Consider the following 15,125-nt stretch of genomic DNA (forward strand, 5'->3'; position numbering starts at 1 on the left):
CATGTTTTGTATTAGCAATAGTAGAATCCAAAATGTTACACAGTGTGCCTTTAAACATGCACAATAGGCTAATCCACCAGTGCTTCCAAAGTAGCGAAAACCCCACAATAATTTTGAAAGGAAATTCAAACATTTACTACTTTGTATCAGTTAGTAGAGGGCGACCGATATATCGGCCCAGAGCCGTGGCAAGATATTTTAGTTAGGGTGTGTTTTTTTTCTGTGCATATTTCCTATTTATTAATATTGCCTGCAGTTCGCAAACTATCCACCAGGGAGTGCTACAGCTCCCGCAGCACCCAGGGTTCCCAAGGCCTTGTATCGGCCGTACGATATATCGGATCGATATGTGGGTATTTAACAATATCGGCTATCGACCGATAAAAGGCCGATATCTCCGGAACTGAAAGTGATAGAGATTGATATAGACTGTTTTTGCATTGGAAAGAGCACAATCAGAGCTTTAATATGAGCCCACCCACAACTTCTCAAGCCTTAGGGAGCTGAGAAAAATCGGTCACAGATTTGCACACCTCAGACCATATTTAATGATATTTTGGTTTATTGTTTGTTTTTTTATGCAACTGAACAAAGAGCTGCAGATCTTCTCAAACTGCTGTTAAACTTCATGCTGTTCAGTTATTGCATTTTAGCTTCTTGCAGCAACAAGGAAAAACAAACCTGCGTGAGGCAAAGGGGAAGTTGACGGAGCTGTCAGAAAAACATGCTTAGTTTTAATCTTCTCTAATAAATGTGAGGCTCTCCCACTCTTTCTCCCTCCCTGTTTAGCCACATTAAAGCAGTCTCTGAATCACTCGCTGCAAAGAACTGCTTGTTTTATGCAAACCGACCTCATATTTACACCAATAACCTGCTGTAAAGATGTCACAATTAGACGCAGCGCAATGCAATGAGCCGAAGGCGGTCGGCTTTTTTTTTGCTCTGCGATGAAATGATGATCAATGATTTCTGTCAGGGTCAGTGGGTTTTAAACAAAGACTCTAAGGAGGTATTTTTCTGTAAACAAAGCTCAAACACACAATTACAATCAACGGTCCAGCCTTGTGTTAGTCACAGTTGGATCAGAATCAGAATAGTTTTTATTGTTTGAGAGCAAGTACACAAAATAGGATTTTTTTTCTCGGTGCAGACGTGCAACATCTAACAGAATTTAGATCAAAATAAGCCATAAAACTTTAAACTATGAGGCTTTAGGGGGCATGCATAAAGAATAATAAAGTAAACTAGAAATGCAATGGCTGCGCCATTGCGATTGACTGCGGAATTGCAGGAAGCGAATGCAGAAATTGCATAAACTGTTCAAATTGCATAAATTGCTTAATTTGCATAATCAAATTTGCATAAAGTGGTAAAATGCATAAAATGTCATGTTGCATAAACTGTATAAACTGCATAAAGTGGTAAAATGCATGAATGGGTCAATTTGCATAAATTGTGTAAATTGCATAAACTCTTTAAAATTCATAAATCCTAAATGGCATAAACTCTTAATTTGCATAAACTGGTTAAATCCCATAAAGTGGTTACTTTGCATAAATTGTTAATATTGCATAAACTTTTTAAATTCCATAAACTGGTCAAACTGTTGAAATGGCCTCAGTGCTTGATTGGCAGAAGCTGCACAAATGGCTGAAAGGCCTGGAGTCTCCCCATTGGCTGGATTCCCCCCATACACACCAATGCAAAAATTTCAAACTCTCATATAAAAAAACTGGAAATCTGCAGAAGGCCAATTTTTTCTCAAAACCCACAAGTTGCATAAGCTGAACATGCACAAAGTGCAGAAATTGCAGAAAATGCAGAAAAAAGTGCAGAAAAGCATGGATTTGCGGCAGCCCCATTATAAGTCAATGGGAAAAATCTCCGACATTTCGGCCGATTGCGGAAAAACCATAAGTTGCAGAAGTCCCAAAAGTAATAGCACCCTTCTCCTCAACATGCGGAACATTTTGATGCATAACTTGCATAAATTGCACACAGCATGAAGGTGCTGAAAGCTCTAGAAAATCGGGAAAAAGATGGAAGAGGAATAATAACAAGAAATGCAATGGCTGCGCCATTGCGATTGACTGCGGAATTGCGGGAAGCGAATGCAGAAATTGCATAAACAGTTCAAATTGCATAAATTGCTTAATTTGCATAATCTAATTTGCATAAACTGGTAAAATGCATAAAATGTCATGTTGCATAAACTGTATAAACTGCATAAAGTGGTAAAATGCATGAATGGGTCAATTTGCATAAATTATGTAAATTGCATAAACTCTTTAAAATTCATAAATCCTAAATGGCATAAACTCTTAAGTTGCATAAACGGTTTAAAATGCATGAACTGGTTAAATCCCATAAAGTGGTTAATTTGCATAAATTGTTAATATTGCATAAACTTTTTAAATTCCATAAACTGGTCAAACTGTTGAAATGGCCTCAGTGCTTGATTGGCAGAAGCTGCACAAATGGCTGAAAGGCCTGGAGTCTCCCCATTGGCTGGATTCCCCCATACACACTAATGCGACAGGTCCACATACACACCAATGAAAAAATTTCAAACTCTCGTATAAAAAAACTGGAAAACTGCAAAAGGCCAATTTTTTCTCAAAACCCACAAGTTGCAGAAGCTGAACATGCACAAAGTGCAGAAATTGCATAAAATGCAGAAAAAAGTGCAGAAAAGCAAGGATTTGCGGCAGCCCCATTATAAGTCAATGGGAAAAATCTCCGACATTTTGGCCGATTGCGGAAAAATCGTAAGTTGCAGAAGTCCCAAAAGTAATAGCACCCTTCTCCTCAACATGCGGAACATTTTGATGCATAACTTGCATAAATTGCACAAAGCATGAAAGTGCTGAAAGCTCTAGAAAATCGGGAAAAAGATGGAAGAGGAATAATAATAAAGAACATGAAAACCAATAATTGACTGCGGAAGAATTCCGCAGTCAATCAATAAAGAACATGAAAACCAATAATTGACTGCGGAAGAATTCCGCAGTCAATCAATAAGCTAAAAAATAAACAGGAAAATATGGTAAGATGACAACAATTGACGTAGAACAACAGCGGGATTGTATTTACAGATAGGTCTAAGTGTACAGGGAGAAGAGCTAGGGGGAAAGCACACAGCCCTGAGGAGTTCCAGTGTTTGTAGTCTGAGTGTCCGGGACGATCTTCCCCAGTCACATGTGCTGTCTCCAGTCGGACCCAAGACTCACTGCACTTATATCCATGACTCGTGGCTCTCTGCACAGACGGGGACAGGAAAGTGCGGCGCAGATTGGAAACAAGGCTGAATCAATAGACGGGCCGTTATTAGCCCTGTATTGTGCGGCATTCGGGGGCTGGCACACTCTCGCCCTACTTTTGCTGTTCCTGTTTGCCGTATGTAAATGAACAGAACCGCACATCAAAGCTCCGCCAGCGTGATTTGCATCGACCGGAGTCACACCAGGGCACAACCAGGATTCAATTTAGTTTTCTTACTTTGTCGTGTAAGCCGAGGGGGATTTGACAATGAAATGGAGTCCACACGCGGTAAACTGTAAAGAACTGGGACTTTCGAAACACTTTTGGAAAATGAAGGACGAGACACGGCAGGTGGAAACATAGATTTGTTTTGGGAGTTTTCTCTTTTGTTGCTAGCAAGCCGGAGATACCCAGGAAGTATTCTCGTCTACTGCGGAAGGCTGTGACCGACGCTGTAATCCAAATATGGTCATTTCCTTTCAGGGAGACAGCTGCGGCTAAAGACTGGAGAAATATACACGCACATGTGCAGATGTTACAAAACTTTAGGTCCCGTTTTCTTCAAATGAGGTTTTCCTAAACTCTTGCAACATTATCTCCACTTTAGTCGCTCCTACAGACTCCACACTTTCCAGGGTTGTACTTGATAATATTTGTAGGTAATTTTCAGAGTGATTTTTAAAATGTCTTTGAATTTTGAATAATGGATTTGTGACTTGTTGTCGTTATGTGTAAACCTATAGCATTGGGTAAAAGGCTGTGACTGACATTAAGAAAAAGCCAAGTTCAATACTGTCCTGTCCAATAATCCATATCGTCCACAAATAGATTATGGTACCAGGTAAAAGTTTGGAAACTGTTTTTAATGTATTTGCTTTTTCTTTTATTTCAAGACCATTTACATTGTAGTTACATCACAGTTGCATTACACACACACACAAAAAAAGCAATGAAAGCATGAAAAAAACGCATGAAAAAAAAAAAACGCAGCAAAAATGGATGAAGCTTATAAGTTTTGCAGGTCTTAGCTTTCAAACGAGGCGTTACTCTGGCCTATAGGCTGTAAACTCTCCAGTCAAGAAGCTTTTAGATTTGGGGAAAAACTGGGGGAAATGTGCTTGGTGAAGGCGGGGGTTAAGAGGTTAAACAAGAATAGTGAAATAGATTCTTTTTTGCTTTGATTTCTGTTTTGTGCGCTGTTGACATTCCTCAGTGAGCTCCACGATGTTGTCAAAGAAATGGTTTTGACTTCACAGACTGTTGAAAACCATTTCAGGGACAAGCACCTTTTGAAGCTCGTTGAGAAAATGACAAGAATAAAGGGCGGCAAGTTTTTTCACTCTTTTTTATTTGCTACATAATCCCATGTGTTCATCCATAGTTTGATGTCTTCAGTGAGTGTGTTTACATGCACTACAGTAACCTGGTTATTAGGCATGGCCTGGTTATGACAATATATATGATGTTTACATGTCTCAGAGAAACCGGGACACTCATATCCCTGTTTACAACTACATTATCCTGGATATTTAGGCTCCAGAGGGGGGGGGCGGAGCTAATGACGAATATGGTAAGGAGCTAAATACTTTAGCAATGTTGCTAACAATGGGGAAAAAACAGGATTCTGTGTTTACATGGTACAGTATCTACGAAACTGTGGGAATATCCTGGTTTCTAATAACCTGGGTATTGCCTTATCCAGGAAACTGAAACCAGGATTCTGGGTTTACATGAACCAAATAAAACCAGGAAACTTAAAATCTCCATTAATAACCTAAATCAGGGGTGTCCAAACTTTTTTCAGGGCCACATACAGAAAATTGCACAAACAGCTGGGCCGCACTCTGTCGAGGTCAGATATATAACCTCATCTCTATTGTTTTACATTTAGCAAATAAAATTAAATGTTGTGCTCAGTGTTTCCTACAGACTTGGGTTGGGGGGGGGCAATATTTTAAAATGTATTTAGATGGGTACGTTTCCTGCATTCTGGTGCATTTTAAGCATTAGATAAGAACTATTTTTGGCTATTTTGCTGCTATGAAAAGAATAGTTTCTGGTTAATATACACAGGATACAGCTTTTTTTTGTACTAATGTATTAGTGGGAAACCCTGATGCTTTTTAATTGAACATTCTTAAAGTAAAAAAGAACAGCCTTTTTTTTTTGCCGCGGGCCAATAATGTTGAAAATAAAGAAAAGTCAAAACATAACCTTTGGACCAGTACTGGATGTGCAGTGTAGAGTGTCTGAAGGAGATAACCTCGTCAAAACATTACATTGTGTTACCCAAGAACAGTGCTGGGGGTAACTTGTTGCAAAAGTACACAAACATATAACTTTTTTCAGTAATTAAGAAGTATAACATTTTACTTTACTCCAAAATACCGGAATATATGAGTCATTACAATTACAGTAACTTGAGTTACAAGTGCATTTAAATGTATGAACAAAAAAATGCCAAACTCATCCCAAATAAAATGCCGAGTAGCAAATTAAATTGGGCACTGGTGTTTAAGATCTGCAGTTGTGTGAAGCTAATGTCTTCAAAACAAAACAGGAGAATGGGGGAAAGAGAAGGAAAAGTGCACTTTTGCTCTGTGGCTTTATAACTATACTCAGTTTATATTTTGCCATTAGTAACTCAGAAGTAACTCAAAGTAGTGTAACTTAGCTACATTTTTGAAACAGTAATATGTAATACAAACATATATTTGTAGAGTTGTAATCACTAACTTAAAATATATTACCATTTTAAAGTAACTTGCCCCACACTGCCAAAGAAAGCCTGATCTCGGAGCTCCGTACATCAGCATAACCACTGCAATTTACTTTTAAACTCATGTCTACAAATCAAACTCCTTTCTGCCACTTAGTAAGTTTCTTCTGCCCTCTCTCTCTGACAGGCTCCTGCATTAGCCGTGATTGATACAAGCAGGCTGTTGTTTACTTGTTAATTAGCCCATGTATTCTGTAGATTTATAGTAGAAACGATAGAGACGCTTGTTGACTGATGTGTGCTTAAGTAACGCAACATGCTTTTTACCCACATTAGTGTTTCCGGAAAGACAAACCGTCCTGGGCATTGCATTAGTTTGATTAGGCCGTCCATGAGTCACTTGGTGCTAATTATAGGCCTGTATTTTGTATTTTAAATAACACAATGTTCTTATAGCCTGCTCAGCGAGGTTTATCGTCATAAACGCTTCCTAGAATAGCAGTGTCTTCAGCCACGTGTTACATTGTCAAGGTGAGGAGTGTGTAGATAGTGATAGACATGTTGGAACACACTGTGTGTTATCACCACAGAGCAAGTCATTTCTAAACGCTCGATTTCGTCAGGTTCTTGGAAAGCATCGCAATTCAGAAGCAGATAATGCTTCAAAATTGTACCTCTTAAAGGAACAGGCCACCGTTTTTCCATTATGTTCTTACCTGAGCTTAGACGAGTTGATGCGTACCTGTCTTTGTGTGTGCCCGTGGAAGAGCTTAGTCACTTCTAACTTCACCCTGTTTGGGGCTATAGGAATATACTGGCTGTGCGGTCGCTGTATCGGACTGTCGTGGTGAAGAGGGAGCAGAGTCGGGGGCAAAGCTCTCGATTTACCGATCGATCTACGTTCCCACCCTCACCTATGGTCATGAGATCTGGGTAATGACTGAAAGGATGCAAGCGGCCGAAATGAGTTTCCTTCGCAGGGTGGCGGGTGCCCCTGTGACCCGGCCTCGGATAGAGCGGAAGAAAATGGATGGATGGAATATACTGAGAGAGGCCAAATGCTAACAACATCTTTGGTCTTTTTGCGTGACTGAGGGCACGCAGTTCTTACATACTGTGATATGTTCTCACCTGAGGTTAGACAAGTTGATATGCACCTGTCTGGTCTTTATGCGTGCCCGTTGAAGAGCGTGGTAGCTTAAAACTTCACCCCCGTTTGGAGCTATAGGAATATATTGGGAGAGGCCAAATGCTAACAACATCTTTGGTCGTTGTGCATGACTGAGGGCACGCACAAAGACCAGACAGGTGCGCATCAACTCGTCTAAGCTCAGGTAAGAACATGGAAAAGGAGTGGCCTGTTTCTTTAAGAGTAGTTTTAACTGTTCTTTAGAAAGGTTATAGGAGGGCTAAGTGACAAAAGCCTCATGTTAACAAAAATATGTGCAAAGTTAGTATTTTCTGTACTTTATTATTATTTTGTGAAAATGTTGGAAATATCAAGATTTTCTCAGTTCATTAAGCGTAGCATTTTTTTTTCCATAATCGGGATCATCATTTATACTGTACCAGAAGTCTAAAATTGATCCTGAAGCATCATATGAGCCGCCGGAATGGAAAGCGAAGACGGCAAGCTAATCACCCATACAGACACAGGGTAGGGCTGTCAGGATGGTTACTTTATCGACTTATCGTTCAATAAATAAACAACAGATAAACAATATTTTTTTGGGCTCGATATTTATCGTCTGGACATTTTTAAGCATTCCTCCCCTATTTTTTCTGAGCTACATTATATTTCATGTTTTATTGCAGCTTGTGTGGTATTTTGACAGGCCAACCGCTGGGTCACCGAAAGGTCTGTTTGTTGTATTGAATTTCCCAAACCGAGACATCTACCATCACACGCCAAGAAAAAAAAAACAGCCAAGTCCACATGAAGCCTGCGTACGTTTCAAAGAGAACCATTTTTGTCATTGTCCTGTCATTCGTGTGTAGTCCACTTAAAGCCAGTTAGCTCATGCGGGCCTGCCAGAGTCCATTTGAGATGCTAGAAGTGCCACAAATGACATGTACCGCGGTGTAATAGATATGAAACGGACATGGCTACTAGTGCATTAGGCATTGTTGACCGCATTTCATTGTTGGCCGCCTTATTGAACCACCACTCATGTTACATACAGTAAACTATGTCACTGAAGTCTCGGGTTGCTGGGTACATTACATTATTGTTATTGTATACCTGGTCCGGGGCGCTGATGTATTCAAATCCCCTGAAGTTCCGAAAGAGCCTAGTTAGATACGCGTCATTAATTGTAATGTATATCACCTATTTGTACTCACTATTTCTGTTCTCTATTTTGTGTCACTTACTTGGTGTACAATAACTTTTCTTGGAAGCTAAAACTGCAGTATTTGGGCCGAGCAGACGGGCCGAAATCCACAAGAGAAATCCCCCGAAGGAGCTGCTTTTAAAACCGTATTTAAACTTCAAACATTCCCTCTGCCCATTTCCTCTGCAGAAGTCCAATGCATAAACGCCTTAATCTGTGCTTTCTTGGAGTGGAGACAGGCAGGAGGCCAGCGCTCTGTCCAACGGCACTGGGTAGTTTGTTTCATGCAAAAAGGGCATAAAGGCCACTGTCAGTCTTCCGATGATTAACTGATACATGCTGGCAATTAAAAATGTCTTCAGTTTGTGTGGGATGGAAGACTGGGCTAAATATACAACAACAAAATGAGACCCTTGACCTCTAAAGCTTGTTTGCCTTTTCACAGCAATATTTGATTTATATAATGTGATTTAAAATGTGCTGTAGTTATTTAGTTAAAAGGCAGCAAAAAATGGCAGTGGTGGAAAGTAAAAAGTACATTTTAGAGCCTGTATCTGTACTTTCTACAAGTTGCATTGTGTACGAAATGCGCGGTATGAATAAAGTTGCCTTGCCTTAGTCACAGTGTAGATTTGGTTTAGTGGTTTACTCCTTTCGACCTTGTTTAGATCTGGTTTAGACCTGGTTTAGTTCCTGTTTTTGACCTATGTTAGTGGTTTGCTTGTTTAGACCTGGTTTGATTCAAATGATTTAAAAAAAACTTTTATTATTTCATTTATTTTCATTATATCATTTCCTAGTTATCCAGAGTGTTGCTGGTACCTGGATATGTTTTTTTTGTAATTCATGCAGTTCTTATGTTTGAAGAGTTTCGTGGCGCTAGGTTAGTGCAAGGCTAGCGCATTTCTACGATGTCAGCCTGCATTAAACAACAAACAAACAGTCTGACCCGCTCCACAGTGCACCTGAGGCAAATCACTTATAACACCAGACTAACCATATAAATGTTCGATTTTTTGGAATATAACTGACCTTGCATCACATGAATGATCGCATTTTGAGGGACTATTTTCTTGCAGATCACTCCGCCGCCGCGTAGCTTGTACAAACACGAAGCCGATGCTGCTTAAATATAAGGTATTTTAAATGCAAAATGCACAGACATTTATATGGTTAGTCTGGTGTTATAAGTGATTTGCCTCAGGTGCACTGTGGAGCGAGTCAGACTGTTTTTAATGCAGGCTAGCTGACATCGTAGAAATGCGCTAGCCTTGCATTAGCCTAGCGCCACGAAACTCTTCAAACATAAGAACTGCATGAATTACAAAAAAAATATCTCCAGGTACCAGCAACACTCTGGATAACTAGGAAATGAGGCCCTATGTCAAAAATCCTGAAATATCCCTTTAAAGGGGCTAGATGCAAGTTAGCCATTTTATACTTACTACTGCCACCTCAGGTCATACGTGTAATGGCAGCTTCTATATTAAGCTCGTGCATGACGGCCTTTTTGAGTGACAGTTCAGGATTTTAGAGGCAGTTGTGGTGAACAGGTCTGGGCTCATTCTACACCTTAGGACATTGTTGGAACATGTAGGGGGAGGAAAATACTTAATTTTAACATTTTTAAACTCTGTACAGTCCCTTTAAGTACATTTTTGGTCCAGTATACTTAACCCTTTCTTGTTTAGGGCCCTTTTCCCCAAAATGCTATACATGTGTTGATTGGGGTTTAACTCAGCCTCTACAAGGGATAGATGGCTAATCTTGGTACCAAAATAAACTTTATCCTTGGGACTTTTTGTTTCAGTGAAAAATATTTTTTTTTAAATTACAGTTTGTAAGTAAAAATTAGTTTGAAACAGAAAAATCTAAATTCCGCCTGAATGAAAAACACATATTTGCACCAAAAATGCTCTTTCTCTGGCTGTGCTGAAGCAAATAAGAACAGAAATGGAAAAAAAATCAATATAATGTGTGGTCCCTGCAGTCAGCAAAATACCAGTAGGTCAAAACACTAAAGTTATACATGCTTTATAAAAAAAAAAAAGTCCAGGCGGAATCTAACTGTGCCAAATTGTGCCAAATTTTAAAAAAACAAAACACAATTTTTATTTTTTTACAGAAATTAAGTATTATAGTCATAGGGACATATCGGGTCACAAAATTGTATTCCCTGTCTAAAAATGAACACCATTTTTTTTCAAAAACATTACACAATAGCATTTATTTGTCACTGACCAAAATATGTACAACGAATTATGACAAATTGACATATTGTGGCTTGCTTTTTGAGCTAGGATCTGTTGATTTGAAATTGGTGGGGATGAATTTGTTGCTGAGAGTCCACTGAACACAGAGAGGTGAAAAATATGACTGACAGTATTTGTATGCGAAAGTTATGGTCCCGGAGATGCAGACACAAGGGGGGCTAAGCCAAATATGGCTCTTTAGAGCTTAAGGGGTTTTAAGTAAGAATATTGTGTACTTCTTCCACCACGGAAAAATGGAGACCTATCGTACATGTTGAACCAATACTGTTCTGTAAATGGCTTTTGAAAATTGTGTTTATTAAGGCAGTACATCCTTTGCACAAAATATCCTATCTCCTTTGTATAATAACCAGCTGACGGTGTAAATTTACAATACATTTTAGTTCAGGTGTATAAATAGTCACACATCATCACACATCATTCTTGTAACATATGTAGGCTGTAGTAAAAAATGTACTGTCTGCTGGTTAAAAAAAAACACAGTTGTATCGTACAATGCAAAATAATAATAATTTTAAAAAAAAGAATCTGTAACATGTCATTGGAAAGGCTCCCTTTTGTTGACACACTTTGAAAACTGGGCCAGTACAAATGGCTGACTGCACAGATGTCTGTTTGCCCTCTATTGATTATTGATTTTGTGATGTAAAACATATGGACCTAAGGGCGTTGTCGCCTGAAACAATACTTTACCACAATATGAAAAAGAAATTTACAGAAATGTACGAGACAAACATCAACCTGTATGTCAACGTATTTATTATAAGATAAGAAAAGAAAAGATAGCCTTTATCGATCTCACAGTGGAGAAATGTACTTGTTACATTCAGCTCTCAAAGACACAGGGTGGGCAGAATAGACAGGAAATGTGCAGAACAGTTAATAGTAAATAGAGGTATTATATACAATGACAATTAACTCGTATGTGTCCGAGTAAATAGCGTTAGCAGCACTATCAAGAATATCTACGTCACGTTTATTTTTGCCTTGTTTTTGTTGTTGTTGTTGATTGGTTGTTTTTTTCAACCTGCAATGAACTGACATTTTCCTTAGCTATAGCTTGTATAATGTCAGTGCCTGGGTATTGAAGATTAGCATTATGTTTATATATATTTTCTATATTATGTTTATACATTCACTCCTTGCTCAGTGGTAAGCTACGTACACAACTTCAGTTTCCCCTGGGGCAGCAACGGTCAAGATCCTTTTTTTTTTGCTATATCGTCCAGCCCTACGCCTTGTTTTCTAGCATTACCCACGCTAGCATGAGCCAGCTAGAATCCATGTTAGCCTGACTCTTGAAAACAACTCTTAAAAATGTGCTTTTAGCAAATTGCAACCAACAATTGACTTCATAGGTCGTGTAATGTTCATATCTGAGTAGAGAACATTATCATTATCACAGCTAAAGGCTTTAGCTACGTTCGTGCTTAAAATCACAAAACACATGAGAGCAACCATTACTTCTTCTGTGCTTTTCTTCATTTAATTGTTTATAGCTAATGTTCGTCTCGGGATGTTTGCTAGCATGTCGTAAAATGGCAGATTTCTGGTAGCATTGAGTTCATAACATTCGCTCCTGAATGCTAACATGCTAACCGCTTTGTTTACTAGCGTGACCCACATTAGCAGCATGAGCCATCTAGAATTCATGCTTGCCCTTGAATACAGCTGTGCATGTGAGGATAAATTGCCCTCTCGGTCACCACACCTTCCTCCTCCCAGTCTCCCGAAACAACCCCCCCCCACACCAGTTTACCTCCCAAGACTGGCCCAGGCCCCGACTACGGCTACAGCTTTACCGATTGGCTTGCGCTAATTCTTCCCAATCTGCTCGGTTTGGATGTGTAAAGCCGTCTGTAAGGAGGGCCAAAGGTGGACGCACTTCAAGCTTCTAGTGCGAGTCTATTAAGAGAGGGACCTGCCATGGGTGGGGGGAGGAGTGAGGAGGGAAGATAATGAAACGAGGAAAATGCAAGAGAGCGGGTGAGAGAGGGAGAGAAGGAGTCAAAACGAGAGAAGGGGGAAGAGGGAGAGAAAGAGAGAGGGGGAAGGAGAGACAGAAAGGAGAGAGAGCAGGAGAAGGGTGAGAGAGAGTGGGGAGGGAGAGAAAAAGACAGGGAGATAGAGGGAGAGAGAAAGAGGGAGGGATGAAGGGAGACAAAAAGTAGAGAGAACACGAGAAGGGGGAAGAGGATGAGAGAGAGTGGAGAGAGAGAGAGAGGGAGAGAGAACAGGACAAGGGGAGAAGAGGGTGGGTAGAGGGGGAGGAAAGGGAGGGAGAAAGAGGAGAGATGAAGAGAGAGGGAGAGAACAGGACAAGGGGGAAGAGGGTGCGAGAATGGGGAGAGAGAGACAGATGGATAAGGGTAGAGAGAGGGATAGAGGGGGGGTAAGATAAGAGAGAAAAGGGTGAAAGAGGGGGAGAGAGAGGTAGGACAAGAGCAGGAGAAAAAGGGAGAGAGAAAGAATGAGGGAGGAAGAGGTAATGGGAGCGAGATGAGATTTGTATTTTATTTTAAACAGACCTCACTTTTCCCCAATTTCCGCATTAACGCCACATGCTATTTACAACAAAACAAACAAGAGGAAGAGAGAGAGAGAGAGAGAGAGAGAGAGAGAGAGAGAGAGAGAGAGAGAGAGAGAGAGAGAGAGAGAGAGACAGCGCACCCCCCCTCCCCCCTCCCTCTCTCCAATGAATCATTCAATAGCCCCTCCCCCCGCTCCCCGTCAAGATCAGCTGGAGGAAGTGCGCGCGCCGGCCCAATAGGATTACAGCCCTCGCCTATTGCCAGAGTGTGTGTGTATGTGTTTGTGTTTTTTCAGCTGGGGGGAAGAGAAAGCACAGCCAGCCCGGGCAAGTAGCAGGCAGACAGACAGCAGTAGCAAGCGGCGGCGGCGGTAGCACTAGCTAAAAGGATGTGTAATATATAGGGCATGCTAGCTGCTCCCCTCCTGCTCATACCACCCGCTTTCTCTTATCTATCCACCACCACCACCACCCCCTTTGACTTAAGCTGCAGTCACCACGGATACGGCTGGTGACACTGCGAGCCGCGCTTCCTTATTTCCCCACAGCTAAACAAAGGTGGCATGTAAGCCTCACACCAAGAGGGATCTGCTCTATTGTCTTGCCTTTTGGAGACAGCTGACAGATTGGGACCGAGCGTTCCCATCATGAATTCCTGTTGGAAGATGAAGATCCAGGTATGTCTTCAAAAATTATGTTTTAGGTTGAAACGTGCGGGAGATGGGGATTCTAGCCATTGCAAGGCTCATTGTTTTTTCCATTCATCGGTTGTTATGGTGGAGGCCTCCTTGTCTCCGTGGTGATGGTAAGGCGCCCTCCAAGGCTGCGAGAATGAATACACATACAGGGAATGATTTATCAGGCTTGCACTGTTATGATTGTGTGTCCACACCTCTCGAGAGGCTAGCTGCACATCTTCTCGCCTGGTGTTATCTGTGTGCATGAAGCTTCCACAGGCTTCGAAAGACTGACCCACTTTCATTTATTTATTTTTTTGCCCTTTGTTCTGGCGTAAACAAAAGATGTAAACATGAACTCGGAACTTTCTATAAACCGTGTTGCTCTTGTATCCCGCTTTTGATGCGCCAACTTCCCCGGGCTGTTTATCTGTTGTCATGATTACAATTCTATTTACAGCTGCTGTTTAGTTATGACAGCGAATTGCCTCTGTTTGGTTCACACGAACTGGCATTGCCTCCTCAGCTTTTTGTTCTTTTTCCCCCAAAAGAAAGATTGTGTTGTTCAGCGCTCAATAATTTCCACCTCAAGCGCTTTGAAACAGTCGACGCATCTCCTCAATATTTTGTGTCCGTCAATCCGTGGAGCTTAGCAAATCAGATCATGGACAGAAGCGCCAAATCGCCGGGCTTTGTGTCAACCGGGCAGCTGCGACCAGGGGAGGAGGCAAAGGGGTGAGGAAACCAGATTAATACTGTCACATGGCCTGACAGGGCTTAAAACCGGCCATGGGGGAGGATAGGAGGCAAGGTTGAAGAGAAAGATGGATAATAGAGGACTGCAGAAACCCCAGACAGACACCTTGGAGTCCGCGATTAGCTTGAACATGGTAGCAGAGAATGTAAACAAAGAGTGTCCCTGTGGTAGGTTGAGCAATAGCCAAGGGATGATGTGGCAATGTTCTGCATGTTTTGTGAAATGCAGCCAATTCCTTTTGTCAAGTTGAGCAAAGTGTTGGAAGTATTATGCTTTAAAAAGACTTAGTCCATTACCACACACGCTTGATCAACAACAGCCAAATGGACGACTTTGTAGACGCTTCAGAGAACAAAAGAACAAGTTTGGACAGATGCGAGACAAAAAGATGTCAAAAGACTAGGAAATGCCCGTGTTTGGCGGCCAATTCCATCTGTTTGGCCAAGTTGTGGTTCGTGGTGGCTGGGTTGAGTGTTGGGCTATTATTGTCAGATATTTCGGCGATTAGAGTGAAGTCGGCAGTAGTTTGCGGCGTTTTTTCCACCTTTCGTGAAACATGGCGGCTGGTGTGGCTA

The 15,125-nt window shown here is 41.0% G+C and overlaps 1 protein-coding gene across 3 annotated transcripts in view; it reads left to right on the forward strand.

Annotated features, from left to right (window-relative positions):
• marchf8 (membrane-associated ring finger (C3HC4) 8) overlaps positions 1–15,125 on the forward strand; it is a 218,933-nt gene that overhangs the window by 122,436 nt on the left and 81,372 nt on the right. Inside the window, exon 1 of one of the 3 annotated variants that reach the window (XM_079559979.1) lies at positions 13,301–13,793. The exons of the other annotated variants lie outside the window; for them this stretch is intronic. Within the exon in view, the coding sequence (XP_079416105.1) occupies positions 13,764–13,793 (30 nt within the window). The 5' untranslated portion in view covers positions 13,301–13,763. Of the gene's footprint in view, positions 1–13,300; positions 13,794–15,125 lie in introns of those variants that run through there. 3 annotated transcript variants of the gene reach the window in all.

The sequence above is a fragment of the Gobius niger genome (genome assembly GCF_951799975.1).
Source record: "Gobius niger genome assembly, chromosome: 7".
In the NCBI taxonomy this organism is placed as follows: domain Eukaryota; kingdom Metazoa; phylum Chordata; class Actinopteri; order Gobiiformes; family Gobiidae; genus Gobius; species Gobius niger.